Source organism: Lutjanus erythropterus, chromosome 21 (assembly GCF_056507025.1).
Source record: "Lutjanus erythropterus isolate fLutEry1 chromosome 21, fLutEry1.hap2, whole genome shotgun sequence".
NCBI classification, from domain to species: domain Eukaryota; kingdom Metazoa; phylum Chordata; class Actinopteri; order Lutjaniformes; family Lutjanidae; genus Lutjanus; species Lutjanus erythropterus.
Genome location: NC_139337.1, coordinates 650,214 through 675,835, shown reverse-complemented (window position 1 = coordinate 675,835; position 25,622 = coordinate 650,214). Strand labels below are relative to the sequence as shown.

Genomic DNA, 25,622 nt, shown 5'->3' with positions numbered 1-25,622 from the left:
AAAACCAGGTAAGTATACAGTCCAGGCAAACAAACCAGCAGAAAACAGACAAGGCAAATCAAGGCCAGAGTCAGAATTTTGGACGGACTATCCAGCAGCCAAGCTGACAAGTGGCCCGAAAGCAGGGTAAACTGAGGGTGAAGCACAGCCCAGAGGCTGGACAGGGGCAAGTTGGAGACCTCAGGCAGACAGCCCGGGCTCAGGACAGAGGTGGAACCAGGTCCCACAAGCGGATGAGCTGGGGGCAGGTCAGAGGCGGAGCTAGAGAGATCAGGTAGACAGTGTGGGGGAAGGGCAGAAGTGGAGCTGGCAGGACCCCTCTGGCAGCCACCAGTGAAGACAAAGACAGCAGGACCCCTCTGGCAGCCAATTGTGAAGACAAAGATGGCAGGACCCCTTTGGTGGCAAGTGAAGGTGGGACCCCTCTGGCAGTTGGCAAAGGCAAAGGTGGGACCCTTCTGGCAGCTGGTAAAGGCAGGACCCTTCTGGTGGCCAGTGAAGGCAAAGGTGGGACCACACTGGTGGCCGGTGAAGGTGGGACCTCTCTGGCAGCTGGTGAAGGTGAAGACAGGCCCCCCTCTGGCAGAGCAGGAGGCCAATGGTGAAGACGGGTCCCCTCAGGAGGATGATCAGGAGGCCAAAGGCGAGAATGGTACCACTCTGGATTCCTGCAACATGGACAGGAGCCCTCCAGATGCCGTCAGTGAGGCTGGAGCACAGGTAAGGCAGCTGGCACCAGAAGACTCGGCTGCAGGTTGGAGCCAGCTGCTAGACAAGTCTCTGATGTCTGGAGAACCAGGCAGGAGACTCTTGACAAGACTGCTTGGCTAGAGGCCAGCAGCTGGGAGTCTGGCAGGGGAGCCAGGGAAGCCAAGGAAACAAACGCTGCTGCTTGAGATCAACGGGAGACTGGAGCTTGGGACTAGGGTTGGGCAATTGCACGACTATATTGTCCGATTTTTAGGGCAATATTTGTCATTTTATTTTGCTAATGTAAGAGTCTGCAGAGGGACAGCCTCTGCTCTGCACCATGCTCTTATCCAGCAGCGCAGTACACACCCACTCAGCTGACCATGAGTGCGCTGAGTTGGGTGACGAGTGAGAGGAAAACAGCCTGCAAAGTCAGACTCTTTAAACTCTTTCCACGCAGTAAAGTGAGGATTTATTATTATTATTATTTTTAATATATTTTAACTTTTACACAATAAGACAAATACACACACAAAAGATGTAAAACACCAAAAATCATTATATAAAATGACAGAAAACATACAGGGGGATCACAAAGCTCCCAAGGTTGGTCCAAAGATACTAGTGCACAACAGTATTGGCATAATGGGAGACTGTCCATTCCACAAGAGAGGTTATGGGTGTGACAGAAGAAAAAAAAAAAACACCACACACACACAGACGGGTGGAGGATTGTCAAAGTATCAGTCAGGAGGAGGCAAGGTTGACAAATAGCACAAGGTACAACATAGCAGCAAGGCTCCTAGGCTGTACAGTTAGGTCTCATCAAGTAGTTCCAGAAACGGCTTCCACACTTTTTGAGAGAAGTTTTGTGAGTTCTGATTGCCAAAATGAATTTGTTCCATCTTAGCAATAGAAAACATTTCATTAAGGCATCTTTTAAAAAATGGGGGTGATGAAGACTTCCAGTTTAGCAATATTATTTTTTTAGCTGCAACCATGCCTGTCCTGAGGGCTTGCTTTTGATGAGAGGGAAGGGCCACTGTCCTATCAGAGGACCAAATATTGCCAAGTTGCAGTCTGGCTGAATATTTATTTTGTATTGTTTAGAAAACCAATTAAATATGTCACACCAGAAATTACCCAGGACTGGACAGTGCCAAAACAAGTGTGAAAGTGAGCCCTCTGCACCACTACATCTGTCACACATGGGGGACACAGATTCAAACAGTTTGCTAAGTTTAGTTTTGGAGTAATGCAGTCTATGAATAACTTTAAATTGAATTAGCCTATATCTGGAATTGACAGAAAACCTCTGTATACTGGACAGACCCTCCTCCCACAGTTCATCTGACAAGGGGGTGCCCAATTCTTCCGCCCAGATGTCTCTGAGATGACTGGTACTTGCTGGAGACATAAAAGCAGTGATAAAGCAGGAGATCAAATGTTTAGAATCTGGTTGTGAAAGAAGTATATCCTAAAAAAATGACTCTGGTTTCATTAGGAATTCTGAGATATTTTCCTGTACAAAATGTCTGACTTGTAGGTAGCGATAAAAATGTGAGTGAGGAAGATGATACTTAGTCTGAAGCTGAAGGAAAGAGGCAAATTTATTATTTATATAAAGATTCCCAATACAGCGCAATCCCTTCTCCTTCCAGCCCAGAAACACACTATCCATCATCCCTGGTTTAAACAAGTGGTTGTAAGTTATAGGGGTGTTTACTGAAATATCTGGTAAGCCAAGGATTTTTTTTATTTGATTCAATATCTTCGGTGAGTTTCTGAGAATTAAATTAGAGTCAATTAATTTGTAAGAAGGCTGCACTCTGGAGAAAAGCAGCGCTGGAAGAGAGGTTTCCAAAACTAATATTGATTCAATTTTTACCCAGAGTGGGGAAATAGCTGACCAGTCATCACCAGGGGAGCAACACTGCCATAAAGTGAGAGCCTTAGCATTCACAGCCCAGTAATAATGTCTAAATACAGGGAGGCCGAAGCCACCCCTGTTTACATGCTTCTGTAAATGAACTTTAGAGATGCAAGGGGGTTTATCTGCCCAGACAAATCCAAGAAAGGATGACTGAATCCAATTGTTTAAAGAATGACAATGGTAGATAAATAGGAAGATTTTGAAATGGGTATAAGAACCTTGGAAGCGCAACCATTTTAATAGCATTGTTGCGGCCAATCATTGAAAAAGGAAGCAACTTCCAGTTCCTAATATTAGCTTTTAGTTTATCCACCATGTCCAAAAAATTCAATTTCAATAAAAATTTTCAATAAAAATGTGTAGTAACTAATTTAAATGGCAGAGAATTCAAGAATGCAGGGCTCAGATTATTCATCAAAGCATGAACTCATTTCTCCCAGTTAATTGTGTATCCTGACAGTCTACTAAAGGATGTGATGTAATTCAGGAGGGTAGGAACTGATTCTGCTGGGTCCGATAAGCAGGTCAATAAATCATCAGCATACAGATTCAGTAGGCTTTCAACATTACCAAACTTTATACCATGGATACTAAAATGACCCCTGATACCTATTGCTAATGGTTCCAAGCAATATCAAAAAGAAGAGCGGAGAGCGGATCGCCCTGTCTCACACCTCGCTGATCAAATCAAAAAGCTGGGATTTGTCTCCATTAGTGACAATAGAAGACACTGGATTGGAATAAATTATTTTCACCCACGCAATAAAATGCTCCCTGAACCCAAATGGTTTCAAAGTCTCAAATATATAAGGGCATTCCATCTGCTTGAATGCCTTCTGAGCGTCAAGAGATAAGACAGCAGCCTGTGTGTCCTTTTCATGGGCTGAGTGTATTTAAGAGCTGACGAACATTACTAAATAAAAATCTACCTGGAATAAAGCCAGTTTGATTAGAATGCACAATTGTTGAGATATGATTACCCAGTTTTGTAGCCAGGACTTTAGTTATCACTTTCTGGTCACAATTTAAAAGAGCAGTGGTTCTATAACTTGCAGGGTCAGACTCTTCCTGTCCTTTTTTCAGAAGCAAACAAATATTTGCTTCATATAGTGAACTGGGGAGCCTCTTTTCACTGAATCATTCACCATCCTTAGCATGAGAGGAACTATTTTTTCATGAAACGCTTTGTAAAAATCACAGCCAAATCCGTCTGGGCTGGCAACTTTTCCAGAGGGGAGAGCTCGAATAGCATTCAAAAGATCAGCCTTACAAACTTGAGTGTCCGTGTCTTCTCTAGATGTGCTTTCTAGCTGGGGAATGTCTAGATTACAAAAAAAGTTGCAAAAATCTGTTTCAGTGGCATTCACTTTTCTGGAATACAGCTCCTTATAGAAGTCCCTAAAGCAAGCATTGATCTCCTTTGGGTTAGTAACAAATTTACCTGATTTGATTTAATCCTATGAATAGCCTGACTAGCTTGTTTGCCTCTAAATTGACTTGCTAGCAGTTTCTCTGCTTTATCCCCAAGTTCAAAATGTTTTTAAGTTTTAGAAGAAGACTGCTGACACGATTGTTGAGAATAGTATTATACTCATATTTAACTTTTAAAAGCTTATTGTAGTCTGTCTGTAATAGGGAAGATCTATACGTCTCTTCAAGTACCAGCAGCATTTTTTCAATATCCCTAAGATGACTGTTAAGTTCTCTCTTCTTAGATGATTCAAGTGAGATAATATGGCCCCTTATCACAACCTTAAAAGCATCCTAAAGGGTAGAATCAGAAACCTCATTCAAAATTTGTACTGAAGCTATGGTAGATGTTGGTTTTGTTGAAAGTCTGTCTAAGATAGGGTCTATATAGCAATTTAAGTCACCCCCAATAATGACATTGGGGTGGATGTAGGTATCAGATCAAAAGCCTTATTGAAGAAATCAGGACTATCAATATTTGGGCCATAGATGTTAAGCATTGTTATTGGGAGAGAAAGGGTGCTTGATAAACCTAGGAAATCCAGTTTGCTCTCAGTATGTGTTTCCTGAAGAAAAATGACCTCTGGCTTCAATGATTTGAGGTGTGAGAAAACGCGGCCCTTCTTAATTACATGACCAAGACCCTTTACATTCCATGAGACCAATATTAAATTACTATTTATACTGCTATGTGCAATGCTGTCAGATACTGATATTGTTCCTTAAATGAAGACAATCTGGTATCCACCCAAAATAACACAGGACATAGTAACATACAACATAAAAAGGAAATATACAGTGACATGAAGAAACACATTTAAACAGACCTGAACTCACCCACCCACAAAGCGCTTTCCCAAACTAAGCACGAGTGTCCCTCTAAGCCCAGGACCGCTAAACACACGGCCAGTGACCTGCTCCCAACCGGACGGTAGTTCACTGTTAAAGCTACAAAAAGCTAACGTAGCTCAACTCCATTGCCAAACATGACTGACTGTGGTAATAAAACAAATTGACAGTCTCTCATAGAATCAAACTGAAATATCTGAACGGCAAATAACCATGTCCAAACATAGGATTAATCCTCTGCATAAGCACACAGGGTGACCATAAAGTTCTCAGGATACTTTCTTTAAGTCAGTGTTCAGAAATGACATTGCCTCACCCGGTGTATTGAAAACCTTGAACTGGCCCTTGTGTTTTATCCGGAGCCTGGCTGGGAAAAGGAGGCTGTGCTCCACCTTCAGCTCCCACAGAGCCCCCAAAGCCTCACTGTATTCATGTTGCTGCCGCATCACCTCAGGCGTGTAGTCCGGAAAAATAAATACCTTATTCCCTTTATACTCCAGCTCTCGCGCCCTCCAGAGTCATAGTATTAGCTCCTTCTCTCGATAAAAGTGGACCCAGGCGACGATGGTGTGGGGCCCGGCTCCCTCTGGGGTCAGCGGTTGCAGAGTCCGGTGCGCCCGGTCAGTAACCACCACTGAATTGAAGTTGTCTTCTCCAAGAAGTTTGGGAATCAGGGCCTCGATGAATTCTGTTGGTTTACCCCCTTCTTCTCTTTCGGGTATGCCGATCATCTTTTTTATTATTGCGACAGGACCGGCCCTCGAGGTCATCCACAGATTCCACCTTCTCAAGCAGTTCCTTTTGAGAACTTTGCACGACCTGAAGGGTTTGATCCAACTTATCAAACCTGTCATTGATGTGTTTGAGGATCTTGTCAGAAACTTTCTCCCAGATCAAGGGCAAATCTTCCATGTCGCTGTCATTCGTGTCACGATCAGGTGAGTTGCAGTTAGCAGTGTTAGCATTAGCTGCTGCTACAGATGGTGGAAGTGACTCAGCGGTCTTGGACAGCTTCTTCGGCATATCGTCGCATACTCTTAACCAGTTAAAGCCCACTTTTCTCAGGGATGTTTCCGAGGCAGACAAAATGTGAAATGAGACCATCAAAATATTGATTTTATAACTTGGCACAGAGAAGCATCTGAAAGTATGTCTACTCCATGCGCTGCTAACTAGTGCCCCCAAGTAAGGATTTATTTTGACTAAACCAGAGTTGGTGATTGTTGATTGTTGAGTTTATTTTGTCCACTGGATGTAGTGAACGTAAGCAGCATGCGTAACATTGTGAATTCGCCGCTTGCACACATCTCCTAGCTGAGACCCAAGAGGTTGGGAGAAGTGGGTGGGAGAATGATGGTATCGCCAATCGCTGATGCATGGGCTGACGCTTGAAAATTTTTAGCATATCACCCAACTCTACTTGGGACCAGCCAAAGATGGCTGCAGCTTGAGCTCTGATGGTGGCTGCCTCTTGAGACCAACAGACAACTGCAAATCAGGCTCTGAGGACTGCTGCAGCTCAGGCTCTGAATATGGTCCCAAAATAAAAATGTCAATAAATCATGCAAATGAAAATAAACTCAAATGCTGCTCCTACAGAGCACATTCTGACTTGTTTAGGACTTGAGTACATGACTCATAATGAGCGAATGACTTGTTTGTGACTCAATATTTATGATGAGCCCATGACTTGTTTAGGACTCAATCACATGACTCATGATGACCACACGACTTGTTTACAACTCGATGGTTAAAGTTTAATACTTGTAAAACAATGACTGGGTCCCTCCTTTGATAAATACATTGTGATGTAGTAGGTTAGAAACAAATAGCTAGCTTTTGACTGCAGTTTGTTGGAGCAGGATGTTAATGTAGCTTTAGCTCCATCTCTCTGTCTCTCTCTGTGTTTTCTATAGCACTGAAGAATCAAACCAGCAGCAGCCGACTCACACCTGCACCAGCACCTCCTCCCCCATCTCCCCCTCCTCTCCCCTCCTCCCCCCCTCCTACAGCTTTGCTCTTGGCCTGGACTTGCATGAAGAGGGGGCAGGGGAGCATGGGAGTAGGAGGGGTGGGGTGGGGTTAGGATTAATGAGGCGTCAGTCGGACTCTGCCTCTACTTCATGTGTGTTGGCTTCTCACACTCAGCAGCTGACAGCCAGCGAGCTGCTGAGGAACAGGTGAGTCCAGATGAGTCAGTGACATCACTCACCTGTCACCTGTTGCTGACTCCCCGTCTGTGTTTCAGGACCTTCTACGATGAGGAGCTGGAGTCATCGGACCTTTTCTACGCCAACCAGCACCAGCTGCTCCAGCTGTGCTATGCCCTCTATAACATCCTAGCAGCCAGGTAAGCTCTGCACCTGCACAGGTAACTGCAGACACTGCTCTGTGGTTGCTAAGATACTGGGATGGTTGTTTTGTCAGGTCGGAGACGGTGTGTTACCTGGTCATCGTGTTAAACCACATGGTGTCTGCCAGCTGTTTGACGCTGGTCCTGCCTGTCCTGGTGTTTCTCTGGGCCACACTGTCAGTCCCTCGACCCAGTAAGACCTTCTGGATGACGGCCATCATCTACACTGAGGTGCAGATCTCAAAACACATTATTTAAATCTTTATGGCAACTATAATTAATGTTTAAACTTAAATCATGGTCCAACATTAAATAATGTTACAAGCTTAAAATGTATAAAAATTAGCAAGCAATTTAACACTATAATGGTTTGTTAACTCTTTGTTAACATTTTAGCTAGTTAGCAAACAAAGTAATATTTTATCACATTTTTAGCTAGCTAGCAAACAGTGTAATGTTTTGTTAACTTTTTAAAGAACAGAGTAGCACAAGGTTTCTCTCTGTCTTTTATACTATAGGTCACAACAGAGCAAAAATATTTTATTTATCTTTTTTACTTTTGGGTAAACAATCATCTAAATACTGAATAAACATAACTTAATTTTGGTTTACATTAATAAATTAGGATTTACTAAACCATGATTAGTTTTGGTTTTGCAGTTGAGCTATACTTATTTTTTAAATCTGGATTTACTCATTGTCAAGCTAGTTTTGCTAAACTCTGAATAGAACCCAATTCCAATAAAGCTGGGACATGGTGTAAAACATTAAAAACTCAATACAGTGACTTGCAAATAATTCTCAAACTATATGCAATTTAATGCCTGCAACACGTTCAAAACAAGTTGGGACTGTGAAAGTTGTTTAATTCACCTGTCTGGACCATTCCACAGGTAAACAAGTTAACTGGTAACAGCTGACAGGAGGCACAAGGTTTCTCAACACAAAACTGCAGGAATGCACGTAATTGTTTAAAGGACACTACGTGGGCTCTGGATTACTGTTGTCAAGTTAAGACTCTTCCTTGCAAAGAGAAAGCCATATATCAACAACATGAGAAATGCTGCAGACTTCTCTGAACCTGAGATGGAGGGGATGTAAATTGGGAAAGTGTGCTGTAGTCTGACGAGTCCACATTTCCCATTGCTTCAGAAATCGTGGAAGTTGTGTCCTAAAGAAGAAAAGGATGATCTAGATTCTTACCGGCACTAACTTCAAAAGCCAGCACCTGTGATAGTATCAGGGGTGTGTTAGTTCATCATGGGCAATTGTCACATCTGTGAAGGCTCCATTAATGCTGAAAAGTACATGAAGGTTTTGGAGAAGCATATGCTGCCATCCAGCAAGACAATGCCAAGACACGTTGTGCACATTACATCTGTGTGACTGTGTAATAAAAGAGTTCAGGTACTAGATTGGCCTACCTGCAGTCCAGACCTGTCTCCCATTGAAAATGTGTGGTGCATTATGAAGCACAAAATGCAACAACAGAGACCCTGGACTGTTGAGCACCTGAAGTCATATATCAAGCAAGAATGAGAAAGAATTTCACTTTCAAAACTTCAACAATTTGTGTCCTCTGTTCCCAAACACCAACTGAGTGTTCTTAAAAGAAAAACTGATGTATCACAGTGGTAAACATGCTCCTGTCCCAGTTTGAACATTAAATACCTTGTCTTTACTGCACTGTATTAAACTGAATATAGGTCAAAAAGGTTTTGCAAGTCATTGCATTATGTTTTTATTTACATTACACCTCCCAATTTTGGGGGGTATTGGGATTGGTAGGTGTCTATGACTCATCTGTTAATAGGCATTACATTTAGTCTACCTGTCGGTCTATCTGTCTATGTCCTCAGGTTACCATCGTCATCAAGTATTTCTTCCAGTTTGGTTTCTTTCCATTCAACCAGAAGTTGGAGTTGGACCGCTCCAAACCATTCCACCCCCCCAACATCCTTGGAGTAGAGAAGAAAGAAGGTTATGTCTTGTATGACTTGCTGCAGCTACTTGCTCTGTTCTACCACAGAGCCATACTCAAGGTAAAAAACAAAAGGTGCAGCGATTAATTGATTAATTGATTTAGTCATTTTTCAGTAAAGTAATTTGTCATACTAAATGTCCAAATTCTCTGATTTCACCTTCTTAAATGTGAATATTTCTGTTTTCTCTGCTCCTCTCTGACAGTAATGAAACTGAATAACAGATTTTTGGGCAAAATAGGACATATTAAAATATCATCTTGAGCTTTGGGAAACACTGATCAACATTTTCCAACATTGTATGGACCAAACAACTAATGGATGAACCGAGAAAATGGCCAACAGATTAATTGATCATGAAGATAACCATTAGTTGCAGCCGTATAAAAAACGCTAATAAGACTGAACCATCATCAATATTAAAAATTCTGAATTACACCAGCGAACCATACTCAACATAAAAAACACAGAATTATTGTACCACTCCACCTTCCTCCACCACAGTGCCACGGACTCTGGGACCAGACTGTTGCCATGGAAACAGACACTCTCCATCAACATGATGACCAGACTGACTTCATCCATGGTGCCAACCCCATCGATCTGGCTGAACCCACCAACACACTGCGGCGAAGAGGCAGGAGACAGAGACGCTCCAGCTCCACCCAGCTCCACTCTCCAATAGGTAGAACCACCTTAATGCGGTGGTTTGTCAATTTTTTGTTAATTAATTTAAAAAAGCCAAGCTGAAGACTAAAACTCTGCTGAGAATCAGTATAAACAACAGTTTGAAAATGGGGCGTCATCTAAAACTCATGTTTTTGTTACATTTGGTCCAGTGTGCTGCAAGGGACATGTTTGATAAATTAACTGTAAAAATAAGAAATAGTGCTGCCATAATGAAGCCCTGGGGAACACCACACTTTAGTCTTGCTTTGTGAGAATAACCACTTATATGTTACAATCTACATGAACTGTTCTGTGATATAAATTTAATTATTTTAGTCCTTGACTATGCTTGAGATTGAGAGAGTAGAGGTTTGGAAAGACTGGGAGGGGCTGCTCAGACTTGTGGTCAGAATATTGTCATTTATTCTCAGATTACTGTACAAAAACACAACTTTATAACTTTATTCACTGATTACTGGACTAATGATGTGTTTCAGTTGGTTTCTTTGACTTGTTGACCCCTCAGCTATGAACCTGAGCTTTGGGTTGTAACGAGTTTTCTTGGCAGTCTGAATAAGATCCAGAAGGTGCACAGAGGAGAACCACTGCTCCTTCATGTTGAAAGGACACTGGGGCAGATCCAGACCACATGGAAGGGATTATTCAATCAGGCCTGGGAGCACTTCAGAAGGAGCTGGAGGACAGGGATTGGGGAATTTGTCCTGTGACCTGGGTTGGATTAATGGTGTAAAACTGACTGACTTACTGATAAATGATAACTGCACTCATTTTGAAGTGGTACTGATGATTCCTTTGTCTTCATCTTGTTTTTTTTTAGACAGCATGAGCTCCAGAGCTCAGCAGCCCAGCAGGTTTGATCTGGTGCTGGAGAAACTCAGAGAACTTTCAATCAGAGCCAAGAAGTACTCTGTTAGCAGGTATGCTAACACTGGAGCTAACCGCTGTCCAGTGGTGACCAAATATTATTTACAGTTTATTACTCAAATTTTATGATTGATGGATCACTGATGTGATAGGTGCTATCTATGGGAAAGCACTGGGTTTTGTGCCCTCCTGAAGTTGAAGCTGGGAGTGCGTAGACCCCCAGTCTTGAGGTAAAGCAGGAAAATATGTAATTGTAAAATAGCCATGGACTGATACATTTAATTGGCATTTGAAAGGACCACAGATAAAGTCATAGCATATTTTCACTTTAATTATCTGGTTAACAAAGTACCATGAATTTAAAAACTAATGATCATTAATGCACTTAATACAGTAACTTGAACTGAATTAGACACACAACATGATGCCACCAGCTTTGTGTGGAAATGCTTCAAAATATTAAACAATGAAAATGCAAATTGTGTGTTGCACTGGAGGGATAAAATTTGCTGACTGAGGTTTACCACAACATTTGGCAAGCATGCAAAAATGCTGGATTCATACATTATTCCAAATGCTTCTAGGTGAAATACTGGCAGAGATGGCACCAGATGTTAAATTAATGACATGACATTCCTCACCGAGGAAAGACAACTAAAATCTCCCGAAGGAGTGAGTGAGAGCTTTTTTAGAGTTTTGCTTTTTAACTTGGAGTGATCATCAAGTTTATTAAGCCAATATATTGAACACTGCAGCACACACAGTGCAACCATCTGCCGCACTCAGCAGTAGACTCTGAAGGCAAGCAGAATATGGAATCTGTCTCATCTCAATATCATGACTTTGAAAACACTAAATGACTTCTTTTAACGAATTTCATTAATTTTAAATAATTCAAATTGTAAAATTCTTTAATCCTTGCACCTATGGCAAAGGTCAGGCTGCACGCAGCATACACACATTATTATGTTATATTCATTATAATGTTCATTAAAGCCTCTGTCAACCCAAATCCACTATAGTCTTCTAACCATATAATTTAATGTTAATTAAAGCCGCTGCTGCTGTATGTAAATGTACTGACAGACCTACCATGTGCTGCACTGACTATTGTACTTATATTTATATACTTTAGGTTTTCTGTTAAGTAAATGCAGTTGAGATGCTCAGTCCAGCCCTTGTCCAATTCTGAGTACAAATCACATAACAGGTTTGGAACTCACATACACCGGGATAGTGAGCTTCTGTTTCCAGGATAGAAAATGTATTTTTTGCTGAAAATATTAATCCCTACTCCTCAACACATCACACTATCTCACATTACATAGAGCAACATTTTTGGCCCCTCTATGTTTAACCCAAGTTGGTGCTCATTATTCAACAACAATTACAAACTAAGCCTGTATGTGGTAAAACAAGAACTTTTAGTGGACGACCTTTGATGGTTCACAGGTGTCCATAAGGATTAGATTACAGCCTGTTTAACAGCTGATGGATGTAGCACTACTCTGCAGAACTATTAGTTTCTTAGACACAAAACACATATTCAAAATGTCATCACAAAGCAGTTACCTGTTATTATATTAGAGCCTGAGCCCCATCCTCAGTGAGGTCCTTTGCTTTTCTAGGAATTCTCGTATCTTGGGTCTTGTATATGGGCATGGCTAAATGGCTTGATAACATCCCCTACAAAATTTCACCAAAGTAGCCCTGCTAGCACGTTTTACCAACATGTACAAAAATCGGTAGGCACATGGCTCATGTCGGGGCGGCACAGTGGTGCAGTGGTTAGCACTGCCCCCTCACAGCAAGAAGGTCCTAAGTTTGATCCCCCGACTTGCTGGGGCAGGGCCTTTCTGTGTGGATTTTGCATGTTCCTGCCTCTCGCCCAATGTCAGCTGGGATAGGCTCCAGCAGCCCGCGACCCTTCCGGAATAAGCGGTTACAGAAAATGAATGAATGAATGACATGAGGAATGAATGAGGAATGAATGAGGATCATGTCCAGACAAAAGTCCCTTGGAGTCAAAAGACTAAACCCAACAGGAAGTCAGCCATTTGGACTTTACTGTGCAGTTTTTGCACCATTTTTGACTATTTCCAGGCATTGTATTTAAATTAACTTCTCCTATAGAATTCATTGTATCACCATTAGAATCAGTGTGTCCGATCTCAAGGCCTTTGAGATGAGACGTTGTTAAAAGATTCCATTTACACTGAATAGCGTGTCTGTGATGTGCAAATTGTGATGTTTCACCATTAAACAGGAAGTAGCTGTAATTTGTGTAAATTATCAAATCTGCCATAAACTTGTCATAGCACCACCTATTGGCAACAGAATATGACATGTTTTAGAATTTGATATGCTCCCCCCAGCAGGTTGACCATATCAACTCAAATGTGGTCCACCTTAAGCCTTAACACCTTGATAATGCTGAATTGTGAAGATTGTAACATTTAGTCAAATGACGTTGCTCTAGCGGCATAGCGAACTTTAATATTTCGCCATGACAAAGCTATGGTTTCATCTACAAGTACAAAAATTTGCATGTATATGTATCATGTTCAGGCATACAAAAAAGCCTCTTGAGCCATACTGTACCTTAAACCCAACAGGAAGTCAGACATTTTAAATTAAGTGGTCCGTTTTGGTGAGTTCCAATCATTCTGTTTTAACTAAGTTCTCCAAGGGAATCAATCAGATGAACTTCAAAATGTATGCAATCCACATTTGTGATCAAAAGTTACAATTATCTTGAAACCAGCTTGGCGTAAATTAAAAATTCTTTCACCCTTTCAATCTTTCAATTCATCTGCATCTTTTCTCAATTAGTCTTCTGCTTTAAAACTGTCAGCTTTTTCTCAGTTTTATCCATCCATCCATTTTCTGTAACCGCTTATTCCCTAAGGGTTGCGGGCTGCTGGAGCCTATCCCAGCTGACATTGGGCGAGAGGCGGGGTTCACCCTGGACAAGTCGCCAGTTCATCGCAGGGCTGACACATAGTCAGACAACTACTCACACTCACACCTGCGGCAATTTAGAGTCACCAATTAACCTAGTATGCATGTCTTTGGACTGTGGGAGGAAGCCGGAGAACCCAGAGAGAACCCACGCAGACAGGGGGAGAACATGCAAACTCCACACAGAAAGGCCCCGCCCCAGCAAGCCAGGAGATCGAACTCAGGACCTTCTTGCTGTGAGGGGGAAGTGCTAAACACTGCACCACCATGCCACCCCTCAGTTTTATCAAAATCCCATATTTTTAAACTCATCTTAGACTTTGTGGGCATTTGTCTTGGAAATGAGTCAGTCTCATCTACCAACTTTGCTGATAGAAAGTTATCAAATTAATTTTGATTTGTCAGTCTTCGTATCGAGGTTTATAGTAGGCAACTGGACTTGATAGAGTTCTTGAAGACATTTCGCCTCTCATCCAAGATCTGAAAGCCACAGGACACTCCTTTGAGGATGACAATGTCCGTATTTTGGCCAGGGAAGACAGATGGTTTGAGAGAGGAGAGAAAGAGGCCATTTTTGTTAACCTGGAATGGCCATCTCTCAACAGAGGAGGAGGCCTAAGACAATTTATCTGCCACTTACAATGCAGTCTTAAGATCACTCCCCAGGCAGTTGGATACCCACCCGAAATCATGTGATCCTAAGAAGTCACATGATAGCAGAGTCCTTAACGACTCTCATTCACACCTCCCCCAGGTGAAACTAATGAGTCACACAATGCGGGGTGGGCACATGAGTCACATGTCCCCCTAGGTGTTAACGACCCCATTAGGTTTAATACCTGAACTCCCAAACCAGTCAGGCAGAACTGAAGAAGCCTCTTGGATGAGAAGCAAAACGTCTTCAAGAACTCTATCAAGTCCAGTTGCCTACTACAAACCTTGATACGAATACCATGACCTGGATGACTGACAATATTCACAGACGATTTGTCAGTCTGTTTCAATTTTATGAGCCAATGAATTTGTATCAAAATAGCTCATTTTCTAAAATTTGTAATACCTTATAAATGGAATGCAATATCAATATGAAAATTGAGACACATGTTCAGGAGCATTCACTACGCTAACATGCTAAAGCGCATTGTATTTCACCACTAGGGGTCACCACAAATGCAAAAAGTTTATATCTCATAATTGGCTGTATGAATTCATATGAAAATCGTTATGAATGATCTTGGGTCATGACTCAGTCCATACATGAATTTTGGTAATGATTGAATAATTTGGGTATGACATATTACAATAAATGTAAATTTATCACAATCCAAGCTTCAAAAATTCAGCTGTCTGTCCTATAGACCTAAACAAAGACAAACACTTCACACATCTATTAAACAAGACAGGTGCGTTGGAGAGAGAAGACCAAAAATTTGCAAAAGGACTCCCGCACACTGTCTAACTTGCAATATATCATTTATTTGCGACATTTCGGTACCAGACCTTCATCAGGCAAACAGTTTTTAGTTTATGCGAAGCCATCTTAAATAAGGGGTGGTCGTTTCTCCACAACCAATCCCATTCCCACGTGCAAAAAAGAGGGCCAAAATTGTCATAGGGTTATTGAAACACACAGCAAATTGAAAAAAGCAAAAAACAAAGCTCTCTGTATAACAGTCTAGAATAACCCCCACATATCTGAAAGGGAAATACATAATATAATGAATCGATTATAAATAAATATTTTGACAGCAAATATTGCAGATTCTCTTTGTGAGTAGACTGATTGGGGTGTATTTACATTATAAGTTAAAAACATACTAGATAAACAAAACCCCATATCCAGTACAAAAAGACATTCGTCAAAATATACATATAATCACAGTGACCAAAGTTCATTTTCCTATCCAAACTATACACAATTACAATACATACTTGCAAATATGGCTGTGCCTGATTTCTAAAAAACATGGCAACTGAAAGGATTAATATCATCAATCATTTGCCTGATGAAGGTCTAGTACTGAAACGTCGCAAATAAATGATATATTGCAAGTTAGACAGTGTGCGAGAGTCCTTTTGCAACTTTTTTGTCCTATAGAGCTGAAATTTCTTCAGCACATTTGCTGAATTGTGACTTAAGTTTGTCTCACTGCAACCTGTGGTCAATTCAGAAGTCCATCAGTCTATATTTTTCTAAATATGAAAAATCAATTAACTTCTGTATCGCCACAAGTCTTCACTCAGGGGTCCCTAACAGGCAGACCGTGGTCCAAGTCCGGACCCACACGGCGTCCTATACAGAACCCAGACCAATAACCAATAAATTATTAAGAGATTTTAAATTTTGATGGGACACTTTTATTTTAACCGGCGCAACTTTTCTAGTCTTTCCGGCGCTGGTTTAGCTGATCAGGAAAAGCACAGACCAATTGCAGAGAAGCTGCGTGTGGAGGAGACTGTTGTTAATGACAGCATTTATTACATCAGTCGAAACTAACGTGATGGTTAATGACATCAACACCAACCAGATGCACTTATAAAATTCAACAACTGTATAAGGAGGCCTATACGTAAAACAGGAGAGTCTGTGTTTCTCTGTGAGAAACTTTCAGACCTTCTCACAGCAGAGTGAACAGGTGAGGGAGGAGAGGAGGACAGACTGATCACTAATCAATCAATCACCTCTCGAACTGATTAAAAAAATAAAAATGCCAAAATTGGTGACAAACCAAACCTGGGTGTCCACACAAATAAAGTCTTTGTGTAAAACACTGCAGAGTGTAACATCATGCTGTTTACAGACAGTCTGCTGTCATTAGTTAGACAGAGAGCCAGAGACGGTCGTGTCTAGATGGGAACCCTAGACCCGTGAAAGATCACGTGAGTTTGATTATTTTAGTAGAAATAACAAACACAAATCTTGCAAGAGTTGTGCAAATAAAGAGTTACCTTCTAGACATGACCGAAAAAGGTGCGCAGCTCCAAAAATAGAAAATCATGTCGATGTTTTTAATGTGGCAGCCGCCATATTCACTGATCCACAGAGAGTCACTGAAGCACTGATCACTGACCTGCTGTGATGGAAAAAATACTCACATTCTTTACTTAGGTATTTTTACATTGTGATATTAGTGTTTTTACTTAATTACAATTTAAATATTTTGCATGTTATTGTTTCCTCTTTTGAAAAATCAATATTTTTATTGCTGTTGTTGTACTTTAATGGTATTCATATTGGTATTTTTTGATGACTAAATACAGACCTGCAAACTCATAAGAGGAGAAAAAGGTGACATGTTGGTAAACCAGTCCCCTGTCCTCTGGGAGTCTGGGAGCGTCCTGCTCCAGAAGAAAAATTGTGATTTTAACATGTTAACAAAACATTCTGGTGACTGTTTCTGTTAAAAGAGTTAGTTGCATCTTCTGTTTGTGGTTTCTGCAGACATTACTACCTTTACTTTTACCTTTGTGTTTTAAAAAAAGAAGTAAAAGGTAAAGTAAATACAGTAAAAGTAAATCTACATTAAAAGTAAAGTTACTTTACTGAGTATTTTTACTCTAGCAATTTATAGTTGTTCATTCTGAGATCTGTCTTATTTTCTCTTTTTTATATTACCATTGTCCTTAAATAAAGCAAAAGTAATGTAATAGAAAAAATGCAGAACACATAATATTTCTTATCTGATTACTCGATTAATCGCCAGAATAATTGATAGATTATGCTTTAATTTTACTGGTTCGGCCCACTTGAGATCAAATTGGTCTGTATGTGGCCCCTGAACCAAAATGAGTTTGACACCCCTGTCTACATTGTAGACATTGATACAACTACTACACTACTTCAGTATATATCACTCTCATAACACAAGTTATGATGTTATGTATGTCATGTAGACATTATGATGTTCCAGACCTTTGCTTTAGGAAATTTTCTCTAACTGGACCTCTTTGAATTTTAGTTGAATACCCCTGCTCTAGATGGTCAAGAGTGTCAATGGTGTTCAGATCTTTTTTGCTCAGTGTTTCATAAAACATCACCAAAATATTTGACAAAAAAATACAGAAAAAAAACAAAACAAAGAACAAAAAAACTGAAAACACCAGAAGGATGTGATTTTTTTTCAGAATTTTATCATCACTTTCATCAACATTTTGACGTTTGTAAGCATTGTGAGTTTTAACAATTAAAAAGGCCCCAGTTTGATGTCATTGCCTCCCCACTTGTAAGAGAGTGTGAAGAAGCATCGTATCTGCTCAGTGGTGCAGTCTGTAAATAACCTTCTCTGGTGTTCCAAAGGGGAATGGTTCAAATCCACATGTGACCAAGCCCCACTTGTCAGCAATGTAACAGCTGCAGTGTGACTGTTTGTTTATTAAATGCTTTATTATCATGATTAAGTTTCTACTTTAACTTTTTTACTGTACTTTCACTTTAAAAAGACAAATCTGTAATATATTTGCTGTTATAAATTAAAAAATAGAGTTAGGCGACATGTTAAAATTTCCAAACAATCATTGTCAGCCCATCCATAGATGATTAATGATATTTTCGCCCCCTCAACCTCCTCTCAGGTCTCAGCTGGGAGATGTGCGCAAGTGGCGAATTCACTATGTTATGCATGCTGCTTACGTTCACTACACTAAGACGACCTCAATTGGCTCTTTAACTTCTCGGAAAACACACTTAATTCAAACTCAACAGCAAAACATGTAAAACTCACCAAAACCGTCTTTGTCAGTCTTCCAGCAATCACCAATTCTGGTTTGGTTAAAATAAATCCTTAATTCACTGCATGAAGATTGTCAATATTAATGTAAGGTAATGGAGTTTGGCAGGCAGTGAGGCATGCAGCCATTTAACTCATCATCCAGAGTGTGTTATTTCACAGCAGTAGATAAGAGGCTTAATTTAACAGTGACAGACGACCGACAGTTATATACAGTTGATCAACTTACAGTGGAGTCTGACTGTCTCTGCTGTCTCTGAGGAGGAGGGGGCAGGGGGAAACAACTTGCCTCAACCATAGATCGTATTTTAAATATGAAGGATTACAACTGAATGAACAGTCAGTAGCTCTAACTCACTATTTGGACTGCTGTACTCACTTTTGCATGTGCAAACATTGTTCCTGGGGTGGCTGTAGCTCAATCTTTAAGGACTTGGCTTGGGAACCGAAGGGTCGTTCAAGTCCCCCTCTGACCACAGTATGGAGTGTGGACTGGTAGCTGGAGAGGTGCCAGTTCACCTCCATAGCACTGCTGAAGTGCTCTTGAACAAGGCACCGAACCCCTAGCTGCTTGGGGGACACTAACTATATGTATGTGTGCAGCCCCCTTGCTCTGACACACATGCATGTCCATAGGTCCTGTTTGTGTATGTGTGTGTATTTCAGGCCTGGTTCATCCAATCACCCTCAAAGTGTTGTTTGAAAGCATGTATGTAAAAAAAAAAAAAATTACACCAGAGTGAAAAAAATGTAATTTCCCCTTGGGAATTAATAAAGTATACCTTCTTCTTTAATGTGCTGACTTTAATAAAGCTCCATTTAAGTCTCTCTCTCTTTCTATGTTAGGTGTATGTCTCTCTACCAGCCGGTTCTTCAGTTCTTCAGAGCTCTCGTCCAACCAGAATACAGCGCTGTCACTGATGTTTATGTCCTCATGTTCCTTGCCGACACAGTTGACTTCATCATCATCGTCTTCGGTTTCTGGGCCTTTGGAGTAAAGTTTGATTTACTGACTGCATGATTCATTCATGCATACATTCATTGTATGTGAGTTCATTTGATTCTGTTTGAATTTCTCAGAAACATTCTGCAGCTGCTGACATCACTTCCTCCCTCTCTGAGGACCAAGTTCCTGAAGCTTTCTTGGTGATGGTTCTGATCCAATTTGGTACGTCTACTTGTCCATCTGTCTGTGTGTCTGTTTGTATATCTATTTATCTGTCTCACTGTCCGCCTGTCTGTCTGCAGGTACTATGGTGATAGACAGGGCTCTGTACCTGAGGAAGACGGTTTTGGGGAAGTTGGTCTTTCAGGTGATTCTGGTGTTTGGAATTCACTTTTGGATGTTCTTCATCCTACCAACAGTCACTGAGAGGTAACTGTGTTACTGTAAAATATCACAGTGCTTATAGTCAATTTAAAACAGTTTTCATATCCTGCCAAATGCTGACAGATGATTATCTATCTGTCTGTCTGTGTCTCTGTCTCCCTTTCACTCTGCCCACCTTACTGTCTCACCTGTCTGTCTTCAGGCGTTTCAATCAGAACCTGGTGGCTCAGCTCTGGTATTTTGTCAAATGTGTTTACTTCGGTCTGTCAGCCTATCAGATTAGATCTGGTTACCCAACACGAGTTCTGGGAAACTTCCTGACGAAGAGTTACAACTACCTCAACCTGTTTCTGTTTCAGGGGTGAGTCACTGTCAGAGTTAAGAAAATATCCAAACACAGTCACACTGCCCAAGTAGCAGCATTTAGCCAAAGGCTGGAAGCAGGGGGAAACTGTAAACCTAGGTCCACAAAAAAGGAAAAGTACCTTTCAACAACTCCAAGACTGTCAAATAACACCATCGTACCAGACTCTGTAAAAAAATAATATTTTAACAACATAATGTTCCCAGACACAAACTCATTGATATTACCTCTTTACCTGTCTTTCTCTCTACCTGTATGTCTCGCTACCATTCTCTCTGCTTGTAGTTTCCGTCTGGTTCCCTTCCTGACAGAGCTGAGGGCAGTGATGGACTGGGTGTGGACAGACACCACTTTGTCTCTGTCCTCTTGGATCTGTGTGGAAGATGTGTATGCCCACTGCTTTGTCTTAAAGTGTTGGAGGGAATCTGAGAAGGCAAGTTTCTATATGTACATGTACTGTATATTTATGTGTATTAGTACTCAGCAGCACCCTAAGCCTCACAGTCAGAAGAGGTATTTCAATTCAAGTCAATTGTATTTATGTAATCTAATATCACAAATCCACAATTTGCCTCACAGAGCTTCACAATGAAAATGCTTTTTATGTTTTTGTGTATATTTATGTGTATATGTCATCTTTTGTGTGTATTTGTACACAGAGGTACCCTCAGCCTCGTGGTCAGAAGAAGAAGCGGGTGGTGAAGTACGGGATGGGCGGTCTAATTGTTCTGCTGCTCATCTGTATTGTCTGGTTCCCGCTGCTCTTTATGTCACTCATCAAATCTGTAGCTGGAGTTGTCAACCGACCGCTTGATGTCTCTCTGACCATCACACTGGGAGGCTTCCAGGTAACCTCACCTGGACTGACTTGGACTGTACTTACTCCCCTGTACTGACTCCTCTCTACTGACTAACTCTGTACTGGTTCACATGTACTGACTCACCTGTACTGACTAACTCTGTACTGACTCACCTGTACTAACTTTGTACTGACTCACCTGTACTGACTAACTCTGTACTGACTCACCTGTACTAACTTTGTACTACTCACATGTACTGATTAACTCTGTACTGACTAATTCTGTACTAACTCTGTACTGACTCACCTGTGCTGACTAACTTTGAACTGATTAATTTTTCACTGACTCTCCTGTACTGACTCACCTGTACTAACTCTGTACTGACCCACCTGTACTAACTCTGTACTGACTCACCTGTACTAACTCTGTACTGACTCACCTGTACTTACCCACCTGTACTAACTCTGTACTGACTCCCCTGTACTGATCCACCTGTACTTACTCTGTACTGACCCACCTGTGCTAACTCTGTACTGACTCACCTGTACTGACCCACCTGTACTAACTCTGTACTGACCCACCTGTACTAACTCTGTACTGACTCACCTGTACTAAGTCTGTACTGACTCCCCTGTACTGACCCACCTGTACTAACTCTGTACTGACTCACCTGTATTGACTACCTCTGCACTGACTCTGTACTGGCTAACTCTGTATTGATTCACCTGTATTAGCAGTAGTAGTATAATGAGTGATAGGGTGTTCATGTTGACTGTAGTGGTGATGGTAGTGGTAAATGTAGTTGTAGTATTACTGTGTTATCCATAAGGTGTGTTCTTATTTACAGCAGTAGTATTATTAGCATTAGCACCAGTAAACGCAGTAGCATTAATTACACTATAACTGAGATGTTGCTGACAGTAGTACTAGTGGTATTAATAATAGTATTGGCAGTACAATTAGCAGCATTAGTACTATAACTTCAATGTTGTTGATGTTGACAGCCAATCTTCACAATGAGCGCGCAGCAAAATCAGCTCAAAGATTTGACAGAAGAAGAATTCAGCTCCTTCACCAGCTCCTACAGCTACACACCTGTAAGTTCTCTGCAGTAGACATACTGATTGCAGTCCTGGTGCTACACCATGTGGTTTTATTCCAGTAACTCTGAGTCTTGTATTTTCCAGAGTGCCTTGCAGTTCCTAGAGGCTTATAGTCATGAGGATGTGACAGTGGCAGAGTTGCAGGGCAGTAGTAACTCTCTGTGGACCATCAGTCCTCCCAGCAGGCAGTACCTGACCCAGGTGCTCAACCTCAACCACTTCCCCCTGACTGTGTCCTGGACAATTCAAAGGTCACCTTCATTCTACTGATCAATAATCAGTCATCAGTACTTATCAGTGTTTTCCCTTGACTATCCTGGACTGTTCAAAGATCAACTTCACTGTACTGATCAATCATCATTCAGTATTTATTACCAGTGTGAGTAAAATTAGTGGCAGTAGTAGTGGTAGTCATAATATTAGTAATTGTTTTAGAAGTTTCTATAGTAGTAATAGTTGTATCAGCAGCAGTAGTACAAGTAGTGACTGTAGTAGTAGAGGTAGTAGTGATGGCAGCAGTAGTAGAAGTTGCTGTAGTAATAGTACATGTTGTAGTGGTGATAGTAGTAGTGCATCAGGAAAAAGAACCTGAAGACAGTTTTTTGTTGTTGCTTTTTTAAACAGGAACTTGAGTCTGGGGGCAAAGGTAGAGCTGGCATCAGGTAAACATGTGACCTACCTAGATGATCAGACTCGTCTGGAGCTGATCCAGCTGCTGAATGGAACCAGGACACTTCCTGTGTGAGTATGGGGCTGGGCTATATATCGAGTGAGCATGGATATTTGTATGGGGCGGGACTCCAAAGCTACTGTGATCTAAGTATTGCCCAACATGCTAGTGGAAACAAACTGGACTTTGATCTTAATGATGATCATAGTGATCTTAAATTTTAAAAAATATATATATATAACAACAACAATAATAATTATCACTACTCAGGCTCCAAAAGACATCACTAGAATAAGATGGCAGTACTCGTATCTGGAATATTTTGGCTTTAGTTTAATACAGTGGGAAGAAATGGAGCCATGGCATACATCTTTTATTTATGTGAATGGTAAAGACTGTTTGAACTGTTTGACTGTTTAAACTGAAGCTTTACATTTGTCTTCGTTTTCAGGGTGATACAAGAAGTGTTTCCATGCTTTATTCGAGCTCCAAGCGATTCCAATGCTAAACCCATCGAACAGCTTTACACAGGTGCAACATCAAACAGTTTGTCTATTTGAAAGCACTCTTACTCTTTGCTTTTTACTCAGTGAGTTAAAAAAATCAAGGAAAACTATATTTCATTGATTAAGAAATTCATTTTCAGTATTTCACACATCAGTCTCAGAGACCCATCTTCCAGGATGAACACACTGTAATATCATCTTAATAGTCTCAGTACAACCACAAGGAGACAGAAAACCACTACAAAGACAGTCAGAACAACTACTAAGAGACACGAAACAACAACAAAAAGACACAAACCAACTATGAATGACAAATGACCTCAGACACTTAGAACTACTTCAAAGACACATAATATATCCTCAAACTACAGCAACTACAAAGAGACACTGACAACCACAAAAGACACACAGCATGCCTACAGTCAAAACAAACTGATTACAAAGGCACGCAAAACCACTACCAGGAGACTCAAAATTCTGACAAAGAGACTCAAAACGACTTGGCACAAAACAACAGCAAAGAGACTAGAACAACCACAAATAGACCTGCAATGGCTTGAAAGAGACACAAAACATCCCACACTAAGAAACTAAGAGTAAAGGTTCAGATAGAAATTTAGTTTTTAGTCCTCTGTTGTGTTACCATCAAATAACATCTCACTTAGAATTATGTTTCTCTCCTTTCTCCTCTAATCAGACAACCACTACAAGGATATCCTGCTGGCCCTGGAGCGGTCCAATCAGAGTAAAGAGATCCAGGAGTGGTGGATCGTCGATCAACCAACTGCCAGCCTGGTGCCTCTGGGGGGCGGAGTATCACTGAGTGATATTAGGGAGGCGGGGCTTCAGCTGTTTGTGTTCAGTGATAAAGTCAGTCCTCCGAGTCTGGGCTTCCTGGCTGGATACGGGTACACATTACCTCCAAGTACTGCAGTAACTTAGTGTTATTACAGCAGTGACTTCAAATGGATACTACAATCACCTTCAAGTACTGCAGTAACTGTGGTATTATTACAGCAGCAACATTTGTGCATACTGCATTCACCTTCATGTACTGTGGTAACGAGTATTATGACAGTACATTCATCACAGTAATATGTGGTTACTACAAATAGCTTCACTTACTGTAGTAGCAGCAGTAGTACAATCACAGCAAAGTACAACTACTACTGTAAGTGATAACTGAAATATGTATCAACTTGTGTGGCAGTAGCAGTGGTGGTAATATTAGCACTAGTGCTAGAAGTAGTAGTAGTATTAGTAGTAGTATAAGTTGCAGCAGTGCTAACAGTAGTAACAGTTGAAGGAGCACTGGTATTAGTTTCAGTAGAAGCAGTATTAATAGCAGTGCCAGCAATGACATGTAAAAATAAGGTATCACAGGAAGTATTGTTTTGGTATCAGTACAATACTGCGTTTAACCATTTTTTTTCTTAGTTTTGTTCTTATTTTTTCTTTTTCTTTCTCATTCTCATTTATCTTCCTCTTAATCAGCTTCTTCTTTTTGTCTTCCTCCTTTTTGTGTTGTTTTTCTTCTTCTCCTCCTGTTTTCTTCTACATCTTCATCCTCTTGTCTTTTTCACTCTCATTTTTCATCTTCTTCTTTGAGTCCTTTTTTCTGTTCTTCTCCTTCTTTTACTTCTCTGTTTTGTTCATCTTTTTCTTTTCATCTTCTTCATCTTCTTGTTTGTCTTCTTCATTGTCAACATCTTCTTCTTTGTTTTGTTCTTTTTCTTTTTCTCCTTTGTCTTCTTTTTGTTTTCATTTTTGTCTTCATCCTCTTGTCTTTTTCTTTTACTTGTTTGTTCTCCTTGTCTTTGTCTTTGTTTTGTTGTCCTCTTGAATTTGTCTTCTTTTTGTTTTGCTCTTCTTTTTCTTCTTGGCTCCTTTGTTCTTTATTTTCTTCAGCTTCTTAATCATCGTCTTTGCCTCCTCATTTTTCATCTTCCTCTTAAACTTTTATTCTTTATTTATCTTTTTTCACCCTCGTGTTCATCTGTCTTTCTCTACATCTTCATAATCGTCTTCTTCGTGTTCTTCTTTATCTTCTTCTTCACTGTCTTTTTCTTCATTGTCATCTTCTTTTTATTCTTCTTTGTCTTGTTCTTCTTCAAATTCTTTTTCTTTTTCATTGTCTTCTTCTATGTCTTCTATGGCCCTGAAGCATCATGGGATTATATGCCTCGGTGGTGTTGGTGATCGGGAAGTTTGTCAGAGAGTTCTTCAGTGGGATCAGTCACTCCATCATGTTCGAAGAGCTGCCCTGTGTTGACCGCATCCTTAAACTCTGCACTGACATCTTCCTGGTACCCATTTAAATATAAAAATAA

General features: G+C 40.7%; 1 protein-coding gene across 1 annotated transcript in view; it reads left to right on the top strand.

The window, feature by feature from the left end:
• Positions 1-25,622, top strand: part of LOC146307157 (piezo-type mechanosensitive ion channel component 2-like) — a 119,268-nt gene that overhangs the window by 93,124 nt on the left and 522 nt on the right. Inside the window, exons 37-54 of the mRNA XM_084747082.1 lie at positions 6,859-7,122; positions 7,191-7,292; positions 7,370-7,526; positions 9,155-9,337; positions 9,782-9,962; positions 10,785-10,884; positions 19,366-19,513; positions 19,600-19,687; positions 19,768-19,894; positions 20,052-20,210; positions 20,499-20,646; positions 20,873-21,061; positions 22,018-22,110; positions 22,201-22,367; positions 22,741-22,857; positions 23,238-23,317; positions 23,990-24,200; positions 25,457-25,598. Coding sequence (XP_084603208.1) covers positions 6,859-7,122; positions 7,191-7,292; positions 7,370-7,526; positions 9,155-9,337; positions 9,782-9,962; positions 10,785-10,884; positions 19,366-19,513; positions 19,600-19,687; positions 19,768-19,894; positions 20,052-20,210; positions 20,499-20,646; positions 20,873-21,061; positions 22,018-22,110; positions 22,201-22,367; positions 22,741-22,857; positions 23,238-23,317; positions 23,990-24,200; positions 25,457-25,598 — 2,656 coding nt within the window. The remainder of the gene's footprint in view (positions 1-6,858; positions 7,123-7,190; positions 7,293-7,369; positions 7,527-9,154; positions 9,338-9,781; positions 9,963-10,784; positions 10,885-19,365; positions 19,514-19,599; positions 19,688-19,767; positions 19,895-20,051; positions 20,211-20,498; positions 20,647-20,872; positions 21,062-22,017; positions 22,111-22,200; positions 22,368-22,740; positions 22,858-23,237; positions 23,318-23,989; positions 24,201-25,456; positions 25,599-25,622) is intronic.